This window comes from Pseudochaenichthys georgianus, chromosome 17 (assembly GCF_902827115.2).
Source record: "Pseudochaenichthys georgianus chromosome 17, fPseGeo1.2, whole genome shotgun sequence".
In the NCBI taxonomy this organism is placed as follows: domain Eukaryota; kingdom Metazoa; phylum Chordata; class Actinopteri; order Perciformes; family Channichthyidae; genus Pseudochaenichthys; species Pseudochaenichthys georgianus.
The window spans coordinates 9,249,045-9,272,832 of record NC_047519.1 but is presented as its reverse complement, the minus strand read 5'-3'; the positions used below and the strand labels follow the sequence as shown (position 1 = coordinate 9,272,832).

At 40.3% G+C, this 23,788-nt stretch overlaps 2 protein-coding genes across 2 annotated transcripts; both read left to right on the top strand.

Moving 5' to 3' along the window:
- Positions 1-4,948: 4,948 nt before the first annotated feature.
- Positions 4,949-13,704, top strand: LOC117462171 (regulator of G-protein signaling 21-like). Its single transcript, XM_034104259.1, has 5 exons — positions 4,949-4,992; positions 5,832-5,900; positions 5,986-6,065; positions 8,936-9,102; positions 13,342-13,704. Exons 1-5 carry the CDS (start codon positions 4,949-4,951, stop codon positions 13,702-13,704), a joined length of 723 nt encoding a protein of 240 aa, XP_033960150.1.
- A 1,374-nt stretch (positions 13,705-15,078) lies between these two features.
- ro60 (Ro60, Y RNA binding protein) lies at positions 15,079-21,989 on the top strand. The gene is given in 8 exon segments (XM_034104258.2): positions 15,079-15,475; positions 15,477-15,587; positions 15,589-15,821; positions 16,787-16,824; positions 16,827-16,885; positions 17,946-18,058; positions 19,109-19,257; positions 21,837-21,989. Coding segments are annotated over 8 exon segments (999 nt in total). The 5' UTR covers positions 15,079-15,332.
- The last annotated feature ends 1,799 nt before the right edge of the window (positions 21,990-23,788 follow it).

The following is a 23,788-nucleotide window of genomic DNA, read 5'->3' as shown; positions in this document are numbered from 1 at the left end:
CAGTTGGAAATAGAGCTAGCTCCATTTGCCTGAGGTTTCCTTTTGTTGTCGTATTTTCGTGTTCCTCTCTGGTAAGTCTGAACTGAATCCACATTTGTGGCAGAGTGCTGTGGCATAGCTAGCGTTTTATTGTGCTCTTCAGTCATCTCATGGATCTGACATATGTTAACAGCCTTGATTAGTGTTAAATCACAGTCTCTTAGGAGCACTTTCCTTAAGTTGTCATTACTGATACCACAGACCAGTCTATCTCTGGTTAGTTCTTCATAGAGATTCCCAAATGTGCAGCTCTTTGCCTTGATCCTTAAAGCACTGACATACGATTCAATTGACTCACCGATTTTTTGATTCCTTGTATTGAACTTGTGTCTTTCCATAGTGACATTTGTTTGAGGGTTACACATCTCCCTAAATTTCCTTTTTAGACACTCCGGGTCTTCTTTAGACTCGGCATGAGTGATGATGGGCGCATCCTCGCCAGGACCCCTCACTTCAGCCGCATAGACGAAAGACCTCTCGCGCTCGATGGCCTCTGATCCCGCTATATTGAGGAGAATGTATGCTCGTGTCCGTGCTGGCTTGTCATAGTGTGCCGCCGCGATGAAAATGTCATATTCCTGTTCGAATACTCGCCAGTTCTCTGCGATGTTACCGTCAAAGACGAGTGGGTCGGGTCTCCGGAATCCTTCCGCCATGTTAGCTTAGCTGCATGCGTCGTGTTGGAGCAGCCTTAGTTGTCCTCTCAAACGTCACCCAGACGTGAAAAATCCGCCGTAAAAAAACTCCGGAGACTTGACTTCTGACACCATGTTTGATGTTCTCATAAACGAGTCATGTTTGTTATAGAACTTGGTTTAATAACCTTGATAGCAACGGAGCAACATACATACACCTGGTAGTTATCACAACCCCACTCGTGTGCCGCATGTAGATCCCTACATCCGGTACGGTGTCTGCAGAAGGACCAAAGAGACCAAATGTGAATACTCTACACAAACAGACTCTATTATTATATCTACAGCATAAAGGGGTTGTATACATTCTTAATTTAGACAACACAGTTTTATGAGCTGCAGAATGTACTGAATCATCCGATAGAGTCCTGCAGGCCACAAAAGTTTTTATGATGATGGTGTAGATCAAAGATGCTGCTGATACACTCTGAGCTTTTACTAAGACATCAAACTGTAACATGTTTGTTTCATAATCTCCCCTTTGGCCTTAATAAATGTGAATTAACTCACGCAAAGGGAGACCTAGATATTCTGCTTTGCTTGGCTCTACGGTCATGGCTTCCTCAGAATTGACCTTAATAATGAATTGTGTGTGCAACAAAAATGTGGTGATATTGTTAGTTTTTACGTCATGTTTATGAGTGAAATCATTTAACAAGTTTTCAGTGCAGTGACACTTGATTAAGATATTCAATTGAAAGAAAGACTTGTTTTTCACAGCAAGAAGAGGATTTTAAGGAGATAAAAAAATACTAACTATGGTGCCTGTAATTTGTATTGAGCAACTCGAGTTTTAGTTTTGCATATTTATAGTCTGTCGAACAAATTGAAAAAGTATTTATAGATTTATTTTTTGTTGCAAGTCGCAGTCTTCCATAGAAACTCTAAAAAAGTTAAGCAGGAGAAAAATCTGCTACCCCATGTTACTGTTTCTTATAAGTAATGGCAGGTTTTTGTTTTTCAGGTGTCCAAAAACAAAACCAGTATGAAAATTACTATTATATGAAATTGTAGAGGTAAAAATCAAGTGTCCCTCAGTATACTTTTGTACATATAACTTAGGCCTCAACACTGAGGTCATGAGTTGCTGATTGGATAGAAATGACTGTTTCTGATGATCCGTTCTATCTGTTGATTTGATCTGTTGGTAATCTACAAAATCAAACTGCATTATGAGTATTACAACTAAATGAGGGTCCACTAACTGCATGATATCTCTGTTAAAAGTGTGCTCCACAGCTCATGGAGTTCGTTTCCTGACCACAGAACAGGTTGTGAACATTTTACAGATCACTTTTGGATGTATGTATGAGACTGTTGGTTTTTCTGCGCACAGCTACTTCCTGTTTGAAACAGCCCAGTCTGGCTCTACAAACCACATTTGTGTGAATCAGGTCCTTATGTCACTGGCCATTTCCAGTTTGATCTTGTATACAGTTTTTTTATTCGGGGGTTTTCTAATATCTCATTCCCAATTACGTGTGTTTAACAATTCATATTCATTATCCATTTACTGCTAAGCACAACATGTCTACTTAAAGACATAAAACAGTCATTACACATGTTTTCTATTTACTCAGGCAGCCTCCTTAAGATCAAAAATCTCTTTCACTGAGACACATTTACATTTTACAGGTTGTATATACATGTATATCCTAAAGTGAGAGTGATCATTTTCACTTTCAGTTTCTGACACAAAGCTGTGGCTATTGTTGCTCAATCTTGGAACCGTCGGCCTATCAGTCTGGCCACAATCAGACTCTGGGAGCGATGACTAATATATCGGGGCCAATACCTTCTTCTCTGTCTGAATTTAAAAAATAAACTTAATCAGAGAAATTAAAAACCATAAAACAGAATCAGTCAGTAGGCCCGGAAAATATGGTTAACAAAAAGAAACAAAGTCAGATCCTTTTACAAAAATCACATTATGCTCATATTTTGTAGTAATGTTGTAATCCTGCTAATCTCCAAATTACAAAAACATTATTAGCAGCTGCTGGGTTAAGCAGCTGCTGGGATGGCAATGACGTTCAATCCAATGAGAATGTCTCGCCTGGCACATACTTGCTAGTTATGTGGGCCTCTGAAAATGAAAATTCTTCTTCTTCTTCTTCTTCTTCTTCTTCTACTTCTACTTCTATCAATTTTACAAATATATAACCTCCATGGATCAAGACTCATTATGGAAGGATTCATAATTTATCTCTTTTTGCTTTTTGAAATGTTCTGGCTACTTTCACTGCAGTAGTGGCCACTGGGCAAATTGGAACCAAATGGTGGTCCCGTATTCAGTAGTTATTATACTTTCATGGCTTAAAGTCACGACAGTCTCACAGAGCTGGTACGGATAGACTTTTTGTGTACTCTTTATTTACAGGTAGTATTCAATGCAGCAATAACCCTTACACCAAAATACATTCAATACACTTTATATTTAGTGAAATAATTGCAAATGTGGGAGCCAAAAGATTTGTATCCTCCTCTTCCTCTCTATATTTTATTAAATCTTGATTCAATGTCCACCTCCAATTTGTACAATAGTGTAAATGTCCTTTTATATTAAATCTAAATTCAAATAGATTACCTCAATTCTTAATACTACAGTTATCGTGTTCATTTTGTCAAGTGTTATTAAAATCTACTTTCATTGTTCTGGCCGCGGTGCTGTTGCTCTCAGACAATCTTTGGTTATCTGCCTGAGTGCTGCTACTCTTAAAATGATAAAGAGGTACTTATCAGATTGGTGAATGTAAGTGAAGTGTTTTACCCTGGGGTAATAACTCCAACCCCTAAGAGAGTGTGCATTGAAGTATACTATCCAATCATTTGCGTGTTTCGTCCCCTGGTAATACGAAGCTAAAGGTATAATGTCGTTCAAGTAAAGCTTATAAACACTATAAATTAAAACAGACTTTAATTTAAACAACAACAAAAACCTATAGTTATTCTGTATATGTAATCAAATGTATATGTACCTCAAAAATGAAAGATTTGGCATTTAAATAACTGGACAATAACAATAAACAATATGAATTAAAAGATTTATACTGCTGATATTTCACTCTAACCCAACTTCTGACTTTTATATTTGTACAATATAATACATTTGTATTGCACAGTTTCAAATAACATGCATGTTTATAATGATCATAACACATTATTATTGATTCCTTACAGAGGCATATCATTCTTTTGGAAAGATTGAGAATGTTAAAAGGAAATAAACTTCAAAATTACACTTAAAGGAATAATACACCCACAAAATGACAATTTGTATTAAAATGTCTCTCCCCATGTTACCATGAATTCTAGAAATGTACTTTCTTTGCAGGCCTCCATGGTGAACAAAAACTCCAACAAATTGAGAGATGTTTGGATCAATAGAAGTAAATGGGGGCCGGGTTTACATCAAAACTGTATCAAACATCCTATTTAATACAGATTTTTTGGAAAGTAGTGTAGTCGTTTCTTTTGTGACGGTAAAATCCATGTTTTGATAAAATGTTGCTGTTATTAAATGTAGCCCCATGTACTTCCATTCATCAAGACTTTTGCATTTTGTTAATTCTTCGTTCACTGTGGATTCTTGAAAACATCTCATTTTAATCTTCAAGACTTCAAGGTAACACAGCATGAGTAATATATTTACAAAGGATCATTTTGTGGCTGAGGTATTTCTTTAATTGTAATGTAGCATCACAAAATCAATAGCATTTTACGAAGCCTAAATTGAGAACTGTGGGAAGAAGCAACAAGGGGGGGAGGGGAGGTTACCCTGAGGCTATGAAAGAAAGACACATAAGTAACTGCTTTGAAAACAGCAAACTCATGACCACTCGACCTGTGACTAAGAATAGCCCAGACTTGTAGAGTGAGCTAAATAACGGAGGGGAATGTAATGCATTTAACTGTGGAGAATGTGACGGGGGTCATGAAACACAGCAGCATTCTGTTCTATCACTAAACATTAGGGAAGAGCACAAGGTTTGACACACTTGCAGAATTCATGGGGCTCCTTCTCATAATGTAACAATCAGGCTGTATGTCAACAGAGGTGGAAGAAAGAGCTGAAGCTCACTGATATACCATTCGGATATCACTCAGTAAGAAGAGGCGAGAGACTATAGGGAAACATATTTCTAATTCAGCTGCATCATGAACGCTGAGAGACACCTTCAAATGATCATATGGTAGTGCAGTTCAATTTCAATATGAAGCGAGCAACATCTTTGGACCTCCAGGACACAAAGAGAATGTGAGTAAATGATGTGTGTGTTGTTGTTACGATACGCGGTACGGTACAGTGCGATAATACTTTATTGTCACATCAAGTCTGAAATGTTTCTTGCATCATAGCAGCGACATTTGAAACAACAAGGACATATTTAAAGATACAAGGAAACAGACGTTTAACTTAAAGGTCACCTATTATGCAAAATCCACTTTTCTTGTCTTTTATCCATACATATGTGTCCCATCTATGTAAAGAGATTCTGAACGTTTCAGGAAAGAAGATTCCCTCTCTTTTTATCCTGATCCATCGATATAAAACCTGTCTGAAAATGAGCTGATCAGATTGCGGCCCCTTTATGATGTCATATCGTTTTTGGCTTGTGTAAACATTAGCCAATCACCAACCAAGGTGTGTGGGATGCTACAATGATCTGTTTTGTATTTGGAGCCAAACACTTCAGAGACATGTTTTCTATATAACTGAGACCTATAATATATTGATGAAAAACAGTAAAATAGGGGACCTTTAAAATTACCATCCCTGAAGACAACATTATCAAGACCCTTTAGCATCCATTGATCTTGGATTAAACTCTGTATTCATTTTTAGGATTAATGGTTGCTAAAATAATTTTCCAGGCTAACCTTATTAAATCTTTTGACTCTGTAATCTTATTTGACAAATGATTTGCTGTTGGCAAGCCTTAATATGTTATGATGGTAGATTGATTTCATGAGTTTTTCAAAATATAGTGGTCTCTGAGTATAGACCGCAGTGTATATATAGAATACAGAATAAGGTAATAGACGGTCTACCATAAAAACAATTCTCAGACTTTTTTCTGTTATCCTCTCTTGTAGACATAACCCCGGGAAATCCAAAATCCAGAACTTCGTCCTGAGTCCATTACCATGGCGGAAATTCAACAGGTGTTGTTTTAATTTACTTTATAATAATATTGTGCTGACTAATGTTTTGACAAATCACAGAAAACTTCTTGTCTTCCCTCTGCAGACAAGAAACAAATGAAACGAGCCCACCGGGAGAATCTCTCGAGACCATTCTTTCCCAGAACAACACATCCTCACTCCCAGGTCGGCCTATGTTGACGTTATGTCAAGTCCCCTGCCGGCTTTTTCCAACGCAAGGGGGGGGGCCTTAGCGTCCATTTTCAACGCAAGGGGGGGGGCCTTAGCGTCCATTTTCAACGCAAGGGGGGGGGCCTTAGCGTCCATTTTCAACGCAAGGGGGGGGGCCTTAGCGTCCATTTTCAGCTTTCCGGGATGTCCATGTGCTTCTATGGACGCTCATGGAAGCACGGCATTCGTTTGTGTCGACTGCCCTTAAAGGCAATGTGAGCGTCCATTCTCATTGGATAGCGGAGAATTGTACACCCGGAAGTAAATATTCCCCTTACTGACGATTGATTTTACAGTGATATCTGCACTACTCATCGACTAAAAAACACCAGATTATCCTTGTTAATTACACAACATTGATTGGTTTAAATTGTGTGCAATGCTTTTGTATTTTTCCCCTTCGATTCGGAGAAACAAATCTTTTTTCGGAGTAAATGATGGCAGAAGACACTACACTACCCAGAATCCCCAGCTATAATTTCTCCCTGCAGAAAAAGAAAACATGGCCGAACTTCGTTTTATTCTGGGTGTAAAATGCCTATTTTAAAGTTAGTTTGGCTATTAAAATGCGTTTTGATGTCATTTGATGCGAGAAATATGAGTTGTTATTTCAGATTATGTGTGCAGTGGATGTACATGATCTTTAGTTTGCTAGTTATTACGAAGATTACTTCAGGAAATTGCGTCCAACGTTTTCATTGTTACCAAGGTGGTTGCTAGGGACGCTGCTATCGATATTATTTCTGTTATGTTGTGTAACTGTTTAATGGTGTTATCTTTATTGCTACCCCCTTCCCCGTCAATGTATAGTGTTGGTCCACAGCCTAAACATATTAGTTTAACAAAATCCGCATCTAAAGATACGTTATTTCCCCCTGTGCAATTCCAGTCTCACATCTCACAGCACATCGTCATTAACAAATACCGGAAACAGACCGAAAACGTTTAAAGAAAATAAAATAATACCTTATTCCGAGTGTGCTTGCTTTTCTCTTTGAAAGTCATCACATAACGGCATTGTAATACACGGTTCGGCTGCATTAAATATTACATATCTGCCGTAGTTCTGTATTTATAGAGCCCTGATGAGAAGACAAACATGAGGAACTGAAAACGTGACGTGGATCATAAATATATCAGCCATTAAACAACATCTTACATTTCTTTTCACACAATACGTCTCCTTGCAGTATCAACACTAATTCGGCTCACTTTTATATTTGATCCAATTGGTAGATAGGCTGTATTTACACCATAAAGGTGCACAGATGATATAAAGAGACACCTGGTGGTTAAAGCATGTTATTGAATTTCATTATTTTTATTATTAGATATTAATAGGATCCCTATAAAGTATATTCATTACTCGTTATTCTCTACTAATAGTTAATTAAAGACTGTATATAATGACTATTTTGCACATCCCGTTCAAGATTTCAAGATTTTCTAAGGTTCATTGACAGATCATATAGGCCTACACAACTATGGTGTAGTTCTGCACTGAATGAAAAACTTGGGTCGCAGGTTCCTCAATAGTGCATTACAAGACATCTATCAATATTTGTGCATACCTCCAGCAATGTTAACTATGTTGAAGTACTTATTTTAACTGATATTATACATAATGTATTATGCTCTTATAAGATGTATGCAGATATTTCATCTCCGGCCTTGTCAGGTATTGAACAATCAATAAATAAAGAACACAGAATTGTTAAATATAAAACACAGAATTTGTGTGATTATACTAAATGATTTTCAAATAAACACCACTGCAGATTTAACTGTTACACATGCTGATGTAACGCAAATGTTCCAACTTGGGATCAATAAAGTATATCTTATCTTAAGCTGATCGATGGCTACTGCCATATTTGCAAAATGTGCCTATGAACCTTGACAAGTGCATGTTTCAGGCTTATCAATTAATGTAATGTAATGTTATCACAGGGGTCACACACATAAGACCAGCTGTTAAATAAAGCTCTTCTGACCTTAGCTGGCGTGTGGGTATATATATTAATACTGCCCATTATGGGCACCAGCAATTTTCACCCATTTATTAATTATATGTTTTAAATGTGAGTGTTTCCTGTCCCCTAAACCTCCAGGGATGTACACAGTTTAATACTGGCAACTTCTTATTATGGGAAATACGAAAACGTCTTTTAAAACTACAACTCCCAGTAGAGACGTGCCATAGAGAACATGTTGCGAAACAGAATAGCCAGCATGTGTAGTTCTGGGGACGGGGTGGGGGAGGGGGGGGGGACGCGGTGGACCCGTTCAAATCCAGTTTTGAACAGTCTGCCGTGGTTCCATCCCATTTCAAGTGCTGTTCGAGGCTCGGTAACCCTCGGAGCACACTCTCCAATCACAGAGCTTGAGGACTATCACGGGGTTTGTTAAACAGAGCACATGGTGTAGTCCAAACGATAGCTGGGGATTCTGGGTAGTGTAGTGTCTTCATTGCCTTTAAGGGCAGTTGACACAAACGAATGCCGTGCTTCCATGAGCGTCCATAGAAGCACATGGACATCCCGGAAAGCTGAAAATGGACGCTAAGGCCCCCCCCCCTTGCGTTGAAAATGGACGCTAAGGCCCCCCCCTCTCGTTGAAAATGGACGCTAAGGCCCCCCCCCTTGCGTTGGAAAAAGCCGGCAGGGGACTTGACATAACGTCAACATAGGCCGACCTGGGAGTGAGGATGTGTTGCCCAGAAATGTAATTTTCATCCACTTTCAAGCAACACAAAACTAATATCACGCTTGGTTTCTGTTCAGAAACTTCTTTATAATTAAGTGTTGTTCCCTTGTGTAAAAAAGGCGGACAAAAAGTATTTCGGGACTTTCTGAAGTCAGAGTTCTGTGAGGAAAACCTGGACTTCTGGCTCGCCTGTCACGAGTTCAAAACCTCTAAGCGTCCAGAAGAGCAAACACGCAGAGCAGCAAGAATCTATGAAGAGTTCATCAGGGATGAGTCTCCAAAACAGGTGAAAACAAACTCTATTAGGTGACTGAATATGCTCAAACCATGGCAGTAAGTATATGTGAATATTGGTTGGCTATATATTCAAATTTGCTTATAGATGTCCCTCAATATATTGATGAATTGGTAAGTAATTGGTAATAATAGACACCTTGAAACCAATGACAGAATAATTATTAGTCTTTGTTAACTTGGCAGTATATAGTCTACATCTACATTTTAAAGATCACCCGTTTGGAGATTTGTTAAGGTCTCAATTTTCTGCACTAAAGTTGACCCTTGTCGGATGAACAATGTGTGAATGAAAGTTCCAAAAAGTCAGATGAACAATGTGTGAATGAAAGTTCCAAAAATAGGCCAGGATCTACAAGACCTAGGTTATCTTTTCATACTGGAATAAAAAAATATGTTTCTGTTTGAAATTAAAATTGTCAATTTAGTCCGTTAACTTTCAAAAAAGTACTTTTGTGTAGATTCCTCCAAGACTCCCCTTACGGTTAAGTCAGAATTAGGGTCTCCTGTCACCATCTAGAGCAGGGGTGCCCAACCAGTCGATCGCGAGATGTGTCTAAAAATAGAACAACAATATTCAGTTTTATCGTTAATGTCCTATAACATAATCTTCCTGTGCCAGAATAATGCACTTGAACGCATCAAAGCTTTGTGATTGGCTGGCGTGTCCCCATGTGTCGGGGCGTGGCTGGTGGGCAGTGCACTAGTTCGCTGACGTTGTCCGTGTCAACCAAGCCCCCAGGAAGTGCGCCGGACTCAGATGAAAATATTCGTGCTGGCCAAACGGCGGTACTACACTTCCGTTTGATTGCTAGGCCCGGAAACACTTTTTCCCATTGACTTACATGGGGAAAGAGTGGTCTGTAAATCGTTGGATAATTTTTTTTAAACTAAATAAACTACCCAGTATGAACACTTGTATAGCCCTTATTAAAAACATTCGTTCCTCAAGTTGTAATAATGTGCTAATTACGTTATTCTGAGAGTTATTTCCCTCTGCATTATGAACGCGCATCTAACCCACGGGGCCGCGCCGCCCGGCACGTTCATGTTACGTGTCCCAACCAATCAGAGCACACTGTGCTCACGGGAAGGGTGGGGGCTGGAGCTATTGGAGCTACAACGAGCCGTTAAAGGCAGAGAGTGAAATTCAGTGAATACAATAAACATAGTTTACAGAGATGCTGTTTGAGAAACCAATGTGAGTTGCGTTTATCTTTACCCATGGATGCACAATAACAACGGACCCATATCGTCTTACTGCCATCCCACGGAGCTGTAATAATGGATATTGCACATGTTTGCTATAATTCATTATCATACTACATGGGTTGTATGATTAAATCTTGTAACGTAAATGTTGTATTAAATAAAGTTAATATTACTTATCATTATAAGTATCCAGGGGCGGTTATAGGGGGGGGCTGACCTCTGACCCCCCTGTGGCCCCCCTAACAATGAAAAGTTTTAGTTTTTTGTTTTTTTTAAATGTCTATTTTCAGGTACTCGGTTTGCCAAAAACCGCAGGATTTTGTTGCTGTAATGTTAGATTGTGCAGACACCCTTATGTAAAGTAGAGATGTAACTGTTCATTGCCTTTATTTTTATATAAATATGGTGTTAGTGCAAACATTGCACTATAACTTAAGCTGAAGCTAACAGTAATAACTATAAGATCTATCTGAAATAAATAAGTGTACTGAAACAAATACCAATAACTGTATTGCATTGTTTTCTTATGCGCAATTACTTCATACTGTCTAGTTCTCTTTTTCGTCCTGCATTTATTGTGCCCCCCTCAGAAAATAACTGGCCCCCCAGTGCCCCCCCCAGTCAAATTGGTCTAGAACCGCCACTGTAAGTATATATATATATACAGATCAATCATTCTTTCATGCTAAATGAAGCTCTGTTGCTTGGATATCACTAGATCCTGTTACAGCGTAATATAAGTACATAACGATTGATGTGTACATTAGCATAATGACTAGCTAGCCGCCTCGTTAATATCAAATCCATCATAATAACAAATCATTACCATGCTGTCATGAACGTGCGGTGCTGTTAGGTGTACGCAAATTGACGTGCTTGATGTGAACGAGCATTTTGGTTAAAGTTGCGCATGCGCTATGAGCGCACATGCCGGGTAATCTGTAATGTTTCGCTCTCTCAAAAATTGGGCCATTTTATCATCATGCTCTAATGAGCAACTCTCATAGGAATTAATGAGGCCCCACCTCCCACGCTGTATCCAGTTCTTATTATACATCCATGGTGTCAACAGGAGTGACAGTCCGCACACACACAAGACCGCAATTATGAATATATAATATATATAATTTTCACTCCGAGTGGGAGGATGATTATTTTTTTATATATTCCAATTCAAAGTCCATCTGTCTCATCTGCAATGCGAGTGTGGCTTTATCGAAGAAGGGTCATTTAGGAGTGGCATTTCAAAACAGTGCACAAACGCTACGAGACGGAATTCCCTCCTAATTCTGCCCCACGCTCCAAAAGGTGAGGGGCCTGAGAGGACAGCTAAATGCACAGCAGTCCATTTTCACCAGGCCCAACAACAAGAGCAAGGCTGCTACCATAGCATCTTATCGTGTCAGTCACGTTCTTGCGAAACACATGAAGTCTTTCAAAGACGGCGAAGTTGTGAAAGAAGCATTCCTGGACACGCTTTTTGGGGACAGTAAAAATAACAGTAGCATTTCAACAGGTTTTTGATATAATAAAAACTCAAGTTAGATACCGTTATTAATCAGCTGTAAGTTTTTGTTTGTTTGAACTTATTCATTATACTTATTGTACAAAATGGTATAAGAATGCAAACTTAAATTGATTATAGTCTATTATCAGTTCAGGTTAAGAAACTAGTGTTGCTTGCATCCTATTTTAAAGGCATTTCTTTTTATACTCTACTAAAATGCAAAAAAAAAAGGGTTTGATTCTATTAATTTTGTCTTTTTTATTGCACCTTGGCAGCAGATTCCTGTGTAGCTTCAGATCAACACTATTTTTATATAATGGCAAAGAAAGGGTTCAGTGTATTTTCTTTTTTTCCCGTGTCATATGTGGCAGCACTGTTCAATGTTTTTTGAAAACATTACGTATGTGACATGTGAATAAACTCCAACTCTGTATCAACAACACTGTTGTGTAACTTAAGTTAAATACTTGTATGTGTGTAGATAAGAAAGAGGTGAGATAAAGGATCTGCAGTATTTTATGAAGTATTAATCGTACAAAGGTCAGTTTTATACAAGTAGAAGTGTGTATTTACCTGGTAGTAGGCTGTCAGTAATGGCTACGCCTCTCTATTTGGACTGGGAGATCTCGGCAGACTGGCAACTTTAAAAGTAGCTCTCGGTTCAAAAAAGGTTGGGCACCCCTGATCTAGTGGATGGGTGTGTGTGTGTTATTCGACATATGGGCAAATGTGAGATTTAAAAAAAAAGTGTTTTGACCAATTCTGGTATGTTTATGACTGGTTATAGGCTGAGGGGATTCTGGGGGAATGTGATCTAAAAAGTCAGGAGAATAAAGGGATTCTGGTTCCCAGTGGGAGGAGCAGCTGGAGCCAGAACCAAGTTCTAGAGGTGAGCTGAGACCCGGAGAGGGCTGGCCGGGCAATGGGAGCCCAGGAGACGGGCCACGGGAGGGATCAGAGTGGGTTAGTGAATGGGTACATGTGACCCTCTTAGTCCCTTTCATCACGAACCCTCCCTGTTTTGAGGTGTGGTCTGAAGGAACCCGTCGACCGGCCGAGCCCGACCGGAGACCAGCATCATCCGTTAGGGTTAGGGTTAACCCTCCCAACATATAGATGATTACTGGCCCAACATCTAAACTAAGCATGGGACAAGAGATATTACATTACATTGCATTTAGCTGACGCTTTTATCCAAAGCGACTTACAATAAGTGCGTTCGACCAACAAAATACAAACTATACATACATCATTAGTTTTCACATTAATAGTAAATGTATTTATTGCACAGATGACGAGAAGTGGCATTTACTAGAAAAATAATCAAGTATTGAAAGTCCTAAAAAAAACTCTGACTTGTATCATTTACTGTACATCAACCACAGTAACCAAGATTTGAAATAGTTCCTTTCCAACAATAGTTATGCAGGTGCAGCTGTTGATTGCAACATTTTACATTGAATCAGCATGTTTCAGTTATTCAAGTTGTGTTTATGTTACATTTGTTTGCAGGTGAACTTAGACTTCTACACAAGAGAGATCATCAGGCAGAGTGTCCGGCAAGCATCTCTGTCATGTTTTGTTGTGGCGCAGAGGAACATCTACAGCCTGATGGAGAATGACTCCTTCCCCCGCTTTATTGAATCGGAACAATACAAAGTCCTGTTTGATGCGGCTTCTAAGCAGAGAGGCCATGGGAAGCACAGAAAGGCCTTGGAGATAAGGAGAAGCAGAGATCTGATGCAGCCTGATTCTAAAGCCATCAGCATGCAGTGTGAGCTCTATCTCCTGACTTCAAGCATGTTCAAAGAGTCAGACACAGGCTCAGGAGCTGTGTTCACTGATACTGTGCAGACACTTCTCCCTTCCTCATAATGTCACCTTACAATTGGAGAGCTGTGTCTGTGCAATAAAAGCAACACTCTACAATGCATTGCCATTGCAATGCATTGTAGAGTGTTGCTTTTATTTGCGTTCAGTGGTCTATTGTTTTTATTATATGCCTGTTATTTATTTTTTAATTATTACGTTTATTCTGGTTTGTTTTGTGTTTGTATCTTGTATTTATATTATGTTGTGTGAGCTTATCTCTCTGTACAGCACTTTGGTCTGAAGGTTTTTAAAGTGCTATATAAATAAAGTTGGATTGGATTGCAGGTGCCACCTGGTGCACAAAACCGAAGGCTAAAGTAAAGCGTGTAGGGCTTCTTAAATGTAAACCTTAACAGGTGCAGGAATTAGTCCTGAAAACCAGGAAATGAGTTAACAATTTACCCTTGCGAGGTCCCTCATCTAAAAAAACAGACCTTTACGTTTTGTTCTACAACATAAAATACAGTCTGTTAATTCCACACAGGTGAATGCCTAAAGCTTTCATGTATCATACAAAATGGTTGATGCCAACAAGTGCTGGCTAAAGTAACCTACTAAAGGTCATCACTACTAATAGCTCACTTTAGCTTAGCGGTTTTGAAGTGCAGCCATTCGACCATGATGTAGTTTGTATGTTAGCTTTTCATTTGTGGCGATTATGTTACCTTTCAACAATCATCAAAGTGGTGATGTTGAAAGGTAATCTATGTGGAGATAATCCTGCTGAACAAAACGTGTAAATTGCCTATCATAACATGTGTTTGCCACAGATTTTATTTTATGGATATTCCAAAATCCAATGGAGAAATATCATTGACTTTTTTGCAGAGGGCAGCCCTTTTAATGCTAACTTCAGGGACAGCCTACACAAATACACCATAACTGCACCTCTCCATATGGTGCTAAACAAATACAATGCACATGACTGCAGGACTGTTGTGTATTTTGAAATGGTGCTGGTTAGACACTGTTTATGGAAATGTGAATGGTTTTGCCAATTTGTATGACACATTGAAATATTACAGACTTTATTTTTTTGTTATTTCATTAAAACAAATGTATAAACTGAGATATGGATGTGAGTCTTCATTGGTGTCTCGTTGATGTCCTACTGCCACCCAGTGGTGACTTGGAAAACTTACACTCAAAATTTCAATATTTCAAGAGATTTAGGTCATAAAGGTTGTCTGCAATAATCAGATGGAAACATATTTTCATTTCATTTATTTTTAAACACAGATCATAAGTATATTTATTATTAACCATTGTTTTATGCGATTTTATTTCAAATACCATCAAAAATGTCATCAAAAAACATCAGACAAAGGTAGAAATAACTCTAATAAGCTGAACTCTAGTTGGCACAAGTTAACTGATTATTTTGATGGTTAAGGAAAATGTATCAGCCAGCCACCGTGGCCTGGTTTTTCCTGGCCCTAGAACCACGACTTTATGGGGCCAGAAAAACTGTGAATTAGTACCCGCTAGCCGGTACTAGGTCCAAGTGGAAACGCAACCAAAAACGGGCCCCGCACAGCTCGGGCTACCCGCTGCAGTGGAAATGCGCCATAAGTGTGAATAAAATTCCCTTCATTCGTCCCCTTCTGTTTCAGGCCTTCTCTAGTGTTTTAATGGAGCCATCGGGAAGTACGATATCTTCATCGAGCAACCACCCCCTGAACTCAACAGGCGGTGTCTGTCAATGGGAGGTGAGCGATAAGGCCAAACTGTGCCGCTTCCTGTGCTATGGCTCGGAGGGAGACGTACACACTGCCAGAGGAGGGGCGCGTCAGCATGGAACACGCCGGAGCCCTGGTCTCCATGCTGCAGGAGGGCCGAGGCGCTGAGGTGGTGGAGGAGATCAAAAAGTTCTCTCAGCAGGGGCACACTCGACCCGTCCTTGTTCGCTCTGGCTTTGTGCTCCCAGCAATCAGAGCTGAAGACCAGGCAGGTGGCTTTCAAAGCCCTGAAGGAGGTCTGTCGGGACCCCGCACACCTGTTTTCTTTCATCCAGCAGAAGAAGGAATTGAGAGAGGGTATGAAGTGTGATATTTGGGGACGCGCCCTGAGGAAAGCAGTGTCTGACTGGTACAATGAGCAAGATGCACGCATCTCTGCTTGTCTAGCTGACATCTCTCAGTGGATGTCTGCTCACCACCTCAAGCTCAACCTTGACAAGACTGAACTGCTTTTCCTTCCGGGAAAAGATTGTCCCACTCTTGACCTGACAATCAACATTGGCACCTCTATTGTTTCCCCGACTCAGACTGCAAGGAATCTGGGTGTGATCCTAGATAACAACCTGTCCTTCGCTGCAAACATCGCTGCTACAACCCGCTGCTGCAGATACACGCTTTACAACATCAGGAGGATGCGTCCCCAGCTGACCCAGAAAGCGACGCATGTTCTGGTCCAGGCTCTCGTCATATCACGCCTAGACTACTGCAGCTCCCTCCTGGCTGGTCTACCTGCATGTGCCATCCGACCTCTGCAGCTCATCCAGAATGCAGCGGCTCGTCTGGTCTTCAACCTTCCTAAATGTTCCCACACTACGCCGCTCCTCCGCTCCCTCCACTGGCTTCCGGTAACTGCTAGAATCCACTTCAAGACACTCGTACTTGCGTACCATGCTGCGAATGGATCTGGCCCTTCCTACATCCAGGACATGGTTAAACCGTACACCCCAGCACGTGCACTCCGCTCTGCATCAACCAAACGGGGGGACTCAAGTTCCCATCAGCAAAAACATGTGGGTTTGCTATCCTGGCTCCAAGATGGTGGAATGAGCTCCCCATTGACATCAGGACAGCAGATAGCTTACACACCTTCCGGCGCAGACTGAAAACTCATCTCTTTCGACTCCACTTCGAGCGATAGAACTATTAACAAAGCACTTATATACTAATAAAGGGCTGGCTTATCTAAAGCCAGTTGAGTAGCACTTGAAATATTTTTGCTCTATGAAGCCTGATGTACTTATATGATTCTGTTTTCTTCAAGTTTGTATTGTGTTGGTTGAACGCACTTATTGTAAGTCGCTTTGGATAAAAGCGTCAGCTAAATACAATGTAATGTAATGTAAAAGATGCCATGAGTCTGGCAGCAGCTGTGACCAAATGTAAACACAGAGAGAGGGATGGACACACCAGGACCTGCTCAGGCTCTCACACACTAAACCAGCTGAGTTTAAACAGAACCACGTGACCACAGCAAATAATCATCCAGCTCCTATTGCAATATCTATAAATAATTTATTCCGATAATAAGTTTAGCTGTTAAATTATCGGCCTATAATATGAGGCCAAATTGCTTTTGTTAGCTTAACAAGTGCTACATCTACACTAGGGATGAGATTTTGGATTTTAAGGCAGATCACTGATCTGATGTATCATGTTAAATCCTTATCAGAATAATCGTGAATATATATTAAAAAAAAGCTATATAGCTTGAAGAATTAAGCTTAAATAAAAAATAGATACAGGAAAGATCATGTAAGAAAGAACAGACTCACAACACTGTTGCCACTGCATCTGCCACAGTTATTCACCCTTTATATGCATTAAAACTAAGGGATCAAGTATGTTTTTGTACCATATTTAAGCAAGTTTGTAAATGATCGCCTTGATAATGAGGTGAATCGCAATGACTTTGGTCAAGATAAAGTGATAGTAATAGTGATGCCAGTTAGATTTGGTTAGGTCAGAGATAGTAATAAACAATAAAAATACAAAAATGTTGTCTCCGTATCGGCCATGATAAGCAGCTGAATATCAGTTATCTATAATGGCTTTAAAAAATGTTTTATATATAGTCTATATTTAACACAGACTATAGATTCCTTCAACTGTCAATTATCTTATAACATAAAGATTACATTACGCTGTGTAAATAGCACATATTTGTTATATAGTATGTCTATTTTATTTATATGTATAGTAAGTCTTTATATTTTAAACGCACACTTTATCTTTAATGTTATCAACACCACGTCACTATTATTTATTTATATGTACAATTTTAGCAAGTTTTTATATTGTCCTGTTCCTGTAAGCCAGTACAACAAAATGTCGTTTTAATAGTACACTCTGTGTCTTGTTGAAATGACAATAAAGTATGTCTATGTCTATGTCATGTCTATCTTGGTCCCTCTGGGAGTTATTAGCTGAAAGACATGCCATCACAATGATGTTTGTTGTATCTGCAGTAGTGACGTCATGCTTTTCCTTCTGATGTTTGTGGCTCAGGTTTTTGCGAGGACAGAGGCAGACACATGTGCTGGCCTACTCTGAAGGCGTTCCTGTTCCCTGCTCCATCTCTGCTGATATGACTATCGCACAAGCAACATTTGAACTGGTTAAGGAAGGGCACTGCATCAAAGAAAAGACATGAGAACAGGTCCTCTAAACCAGTATTTCATTTAGGCGGTATTTACCGACTGGGAAAATCTGCTGAAGTCTGGAAAATTAAAATCTATCCAGTCATTATGTTTGTTAAAAAACAATTTCCTAGTAACACAAGCGATTATGGAGGTTTGCATTTCTCAACTATCTGTCTCATAAGTGATTACAGTGAAATCTTTGCATAATATTTTTTAATTTATTTGCACTATGCACAAGTCTGATGAGGGGACCACTTTTCAATTAAATATACATCTTCATGATGTCATTCTTCATATAGCCTTCCTAAAATGAGCTTTTAAGCTTAATGTTGGGAAAATGCTGAATGAACTCTTTCAATATCACGTACACGTGATAACAAAGGCCCAAATGTAGCTGTGTACATCATGACAGGATGTATGATTACCTAGAAGAGCATCAGGACTGTTTTAGGCATATGATAGCTATTAACATGATGATTCAGCCTCTATGGAGATAGACATGTGACAAGCATGATCATTTCTGACGTTGGTCTTAGCCAATCTAAAACTAAACATTATATACTGCTTTGAACCGGTATTCTGCATCTTGTGACTGTAACACCCTATAAGCATGTGAAGGGCACTGTTCAGGAACTAGTTGTACCAAATGTATGTGATGACTACTTCCATTCTTGCAAGGATAATAAATACATGTATCCTGATATTGAAGCTCAGCCCGGTGACGAGTGATATTTTTCTAACACTTAATAATAAAAACAGATAATAGTTGATCAGAATCTCTCCCATTTGTATGGGACATTGAATTATTCCGAAACACGTTGACCAGAACCGATTTTTTTCAGAAACGCTGTTCAGTATAATTGAGGAATAACGGCATTTTATAACCATCTGTAATTACTAGCTGCATTCTGTCACAAATGATCTTTCAGTCACTCTAGTAGGACACAAGAATAGTTTTATTATTGACTACACTGAACATTCCTTGTTATTGTGGTCTGTTTCTGACCTTTCTGCCTCTCTGTGTGTTGCAGATCCCGGGGGGGAGCACGGACTGCACCCTGCCCATCTCCTGGGCCACAGAGAGCGGGAAAGCTGCAGACGTGTTCATCATCCTGACCAACAACCCTGTGTGGACGTTCACTGCCAGCCCAGTGCCGTCTCTGAAGAAGCACAGACACGTACATGTACTCATTTATATTTGGGGGCAAGCTAGCATTTAATTGAATAAATTCCTCTTTGATAACAATTGTTTTAGAAAACTACAATAACAGCAGGACAATTTATATTCATATTCACTTCATATTGAGGGGCCCAGACTCAATCAGGCTGATGGGATCAGGTTTATTTTGTTATCAATTTCCAGAATAACTTGACATTGAACAGTTTATGTCACTCCTCCCTGCCTGAAACACCTCATTTGGACTACTTTGTTTACTTCCGTAACATAGTGACATCTCATAATGTAACACTTGCGCTTCTATTGGATAGCGCTCCAACACACATTGGGTGTTTCTCAATCGCGAGTATGCTTGCTTGGTAGCACATGTCTTCCGAGTCACTTGCTTCAGAAGCGAGGCAAGAATCCTTCCTGGCATTCGGAAAACAAAGAGTGGAACAGGTTAGCAAGTGTGCAGGTGTGCGTCATATGAGAGGCCCCGCCTTACATTTTCCGCCACAGATTTGCAATATGGTCTAGCTGCGGCCGCGGCCAGTACACGGCGGTACCAGGGCGGTACACGATGGTACACGACACGCCCACCTGACACGACACTACGGTGGCTGAGAGGCACCACCGTTAAAAGCGAATTGACGAGATTTACATCATAGTAGTATAAACATTGATTTTAATTTCTTACAGTAGGAGAGGTTTTGGGGTTTAGGTTTAGGAGGGAGGAAGGAAGATTAGGATTAGGTAAAAAGGTAGGGAGTGGTTAGGGTTAGGATGGGGGGAAGGGGAGGGTTAGATTTAAGGGAGGGAAGAGAACTGCTACCCGGGAACGTTCATACTGGGTAGTTTATTTAGTTTAAAAAAAATTATCCAACGAGTTAGAGACCACAACGGAAGTGTAGTACCGCCGTTTGGCCACAAGACTCCGGCGCACTCCTGGGGGCTTGGTTCAACCTCCACTGTCCTCGGCCGCAGCTAGTGTCGTGTCAGGTGGGCGTGTCGTGTACCATCGTGTACCGCCGTGTACTGGCCGCGGCCGCAGCTAGACCCTTCTCCAGATTTGGGGAAATTGGTCCGTGCGCAAAGCATTGTGGGGATTTTAAGACCGCGGAGCAGCCTCGAAATTTCTCCAAACGAAGTACACCGGGCTCGGTAGAATTCCAAGTATGCTGGACATTGGAACAGTCCTTCGGCGGCACTCGATGACATAGTATGCTTGAAATAGTGGCTCTGGAGCAGCTTTACTCAAGATTGAGAAACACCCATTGTGTGATAGCCCAAGGGGCGGGACATCTCTAATGCCCCTTTCACACCAGCGCCTTTTCAGCTCCGGCTCGGAGCTAGAGCCTGAAAAGCGCCGGGTTTTCCTGTTCACACCGCAGCGGCGCCGGCTCTTAGCTCCGGAATCCGCTTCATTTCCAGCTCCAAAAAATTGTCGGTCCAGAGGCAAGAGCTTTGGAGCTAAGAGGCGACGTCGCTTACGTCTCTCTCGTCGAGGCGTGCAGGAAACTAAACCCACCTCCCCTGAACATGGGTCGACTGTTATGCCTGCCTACAAGCAGTAGTGCCTATAAACACACTTTATAAAGTCAGGCAACACTAACCAGGCTTCGTGTGATTCTGTTTATTTGTGCCTTACTTTGACCATCCGTTCACTGTTATCGATCATTGTGGAGAGGCAGACGTGTTGTTTTGTATTATTGCAGCTATTGGATGCAAGTAGTCAGTTTAGCTTCGGTTGCTATGCCAACATCACCCGTTTTATACCAGAGAAACTTTCATAACAGCGTTGTGATGCCAAACAGTGTCAATTCAGACTGACACACATTCACTTAGGCTAAGGGGAACTGGGGATATGCATCAGCTGCTTGTGTGAGTCGGACAGTGAATACTTTAGAGCGGCCGCTGCAGTGTGAGCTAACCGGGAGCTAACGGGAGAATAAACTCAGTGGACGAGCAGCCAGCACTGCAGCGGTCGGTAAATGCTGCAGAAACACATTAATAAACAATGAACCACGGCACTCTGGAGCAAAGTATAAGGTTGGAGAAGTCGTTATTCAATTTATTCTGGCTTCGTGTGATTAAAAGCAACACGATCATCGACCCGACGCAGTTGTTGTTGTTGTTGTTGTTGTTGTTGTGAGCGCCGTAATGGCTGCCGTTGGGGGGCAAATCAGCGATGTAAACGGTGACGTCATGACGCAGCTCTGGGGCGCCAGTGGGCGGTGTGAACAGAGCGGGAGCTGAAAAGGGAAACCGGAGCTGAACCAGAAAAGCTCCCGCTTGGAGCTAGAAACTGAAAAGCGCTGGTGTGAAAGCCACATAAGCGGTTGAGCAATGGCAACAGAGCCGGCCAGCTAAGCAATCAGAGCAGACTGGGCGCTCTTTTGAGACAGACAGTGAAAAGAGGTGCTGAAGCGAAAATGAGCATGATGGGGCCCCTTTACCTGTATGACAGATACTGCAGCCCCCTTTATAGATATTGATTTTATAACATATAGATTTTACATTTTCAGCCTATATTGGCTTTAAAATAAGGGAAAACATAGCCATGCTTGTTGCAAAAAGGATGACTAAAAAACTCAACAGCAATCAGGAGCCAATTCCAAGATGGTGATGTGTGGGCTGACCTCCATCGGACACGCCATCACAGACACAGAGGACAGAGGTTTAGTGAGCATCTGTGGCTTCGACCTCGGAACTTTCAGCGTTATTCGTAACCTAGCCCAGGACCTGATCTAATAAAAGCAATGCAACAGTCATAAGAGCACTAAAAGAATCTCATGTCATGTCTGTATTTTACGTCAGAATCTTTGCTATGCAAAAACAAACAGATAACTGCTACCTTCCCAGAGTAAAATGAATTGAATGTACTTTTGTTGAACATTTGACTCAAGAACAGATTAAACTGTGTTATATCATTCTTGCAGCACCTGCTAAATGTCCTTTATCTAGGTCAAAGCACCGCCTATTTTATGTTTGACCTAAAAAAAACTCTTTTTGTTGGCAACATTAACTAAACTTGTCAATTGCCACTCGGAAATGTGTCAAATGACTCGTAAGCAATCATAATACAAATAGATACATTGGAATTGTTCAGGTCAATATCTTTTGGATTAGTGCTGATTTAGGGCACTCAACATGCTAAGTGAGCTAACTAGTGCCTTCTTTTAGTGCTCTTATGACTGTTGCATTGCTTTTATTAGATCAGGTCCTGGGCTAGTTACGAAAAACGCTGAAAGCTCCGAGGTCGAGGCCACAGATGCTCACTAAACCTCTGTCCTCTATAATTCAACTTTTTATGAAGAGTACGGAATTCCTGACAATGTTCCTGTGTAGGAATTTCTCCATACATGCTGTTATTTTGAAAACAGTGTACAGTGTCTGACCAAAGGTCAAAATGCTACAGAGCTAAAAAAGTGTATGAGTGTTGTAGTTAAAAGTCTGATAGTTCTTCTTTTTTTTTAAAGTGGACCTATCATGCTATATTTGAAACATATATTGTAGGGCCATACAGTACCTATATAAAACATGTATGTGAAGGTTTTTTTTCAAAATACCAAACAGATCATGCATTTTAGCCATGCCTCATTTCACTCTATTTGCTCTTTTCCAGCCCTGTTTTTGCAGGGGCTGATTCTGTGAAAAGTCTTCTTCGCTGTTTTTGTGGCAAACTACAGCGCCACTTACAGGCCTGGCATATGTACTACAGCGTCTCCAGCGCTTTCGAGTGGCAATGGCCATGGCCGTGGCCCAACCCCCCATTCCTCTGATAGGTGGAGAGTTGCCCATATAGGTGGAGCACCCCTTTTCTGACGTCAAACAAATTCAAATCTGTATCAGCTCCGTTGCAGCCTCGTTTTTAGAGATTTGGGTATGGAGGAAAAGAGAGAGGGTTGTGTTTTCTGCCACTTGGTGGGTTCCCTGACACACTGGAGACACATATTCATGTATAAAAGATCTACAAAAGTGCATTTTGCATGATAGGACCAATAACTGTCTTAACATCCTGGCAATTAACATTACTTTCTTGCAGTGGTACAAGAAGTAAAACTAGCATACTAAATTATAAAAACATTATCTTACAAGTAACAGTCTTGCATTTGACATCTTACTTAAGGAAAATAACAAAAGTAAAAGTAGCCTACTTGTTAAGCGTAATGGCCCATTTCAAAATAACATAGAATTCGGGGGAAATGATAATTGATGCATTCATTTGTTTCACAGCTGGTGATGATGAAGATACATTTAATTACTTTGTATACTGCTGCTAGTTATCTTTAATAACCTTTAATTATTTGTCAATGTTCATTTATTAGTTGTTTTATATTATTGTATTAATAATGTTCATCTGTAAAGTAACTATGACTAAAGCTCTCAGATACATTTTGTTTTAAAGGTACTATATTGGCTTTCAAAATGTAATGAAATCAAAGTAAAACGTAGCATAAAATGAGTACCACCAAATTGTACTTGTACAATACTTGACTAAATATAGCCTACCAAGTATAGCCTACATACTATGGGAGGAGTGTCCTTGG

Excerpts from the sequence above, each read along its gene's own strand:
- LOC117462171 (XM_034104259.1), top strand. The coding sequence starts at position 4,949 with ATGAAGCGAGCAACATCTTTGGACCTCCAGGACACAAAGAGAAT. Across the intron at positions 4,993-5,831 it reads CTCCAGGACACAAAGAGAAT|ACATAACCCCGGGAAATCCA; the intron begins GTGAGTAAATGA and ends CCTCTCTTGTAG. Across the intron at positions 9,103-13,341 it reads GGGATGAGTCTCCAAAACAG|GTGAACTTAGACTTCTACAC; the intron begins GTGAAAACAAAC and ends ATTTGTTTGCAG.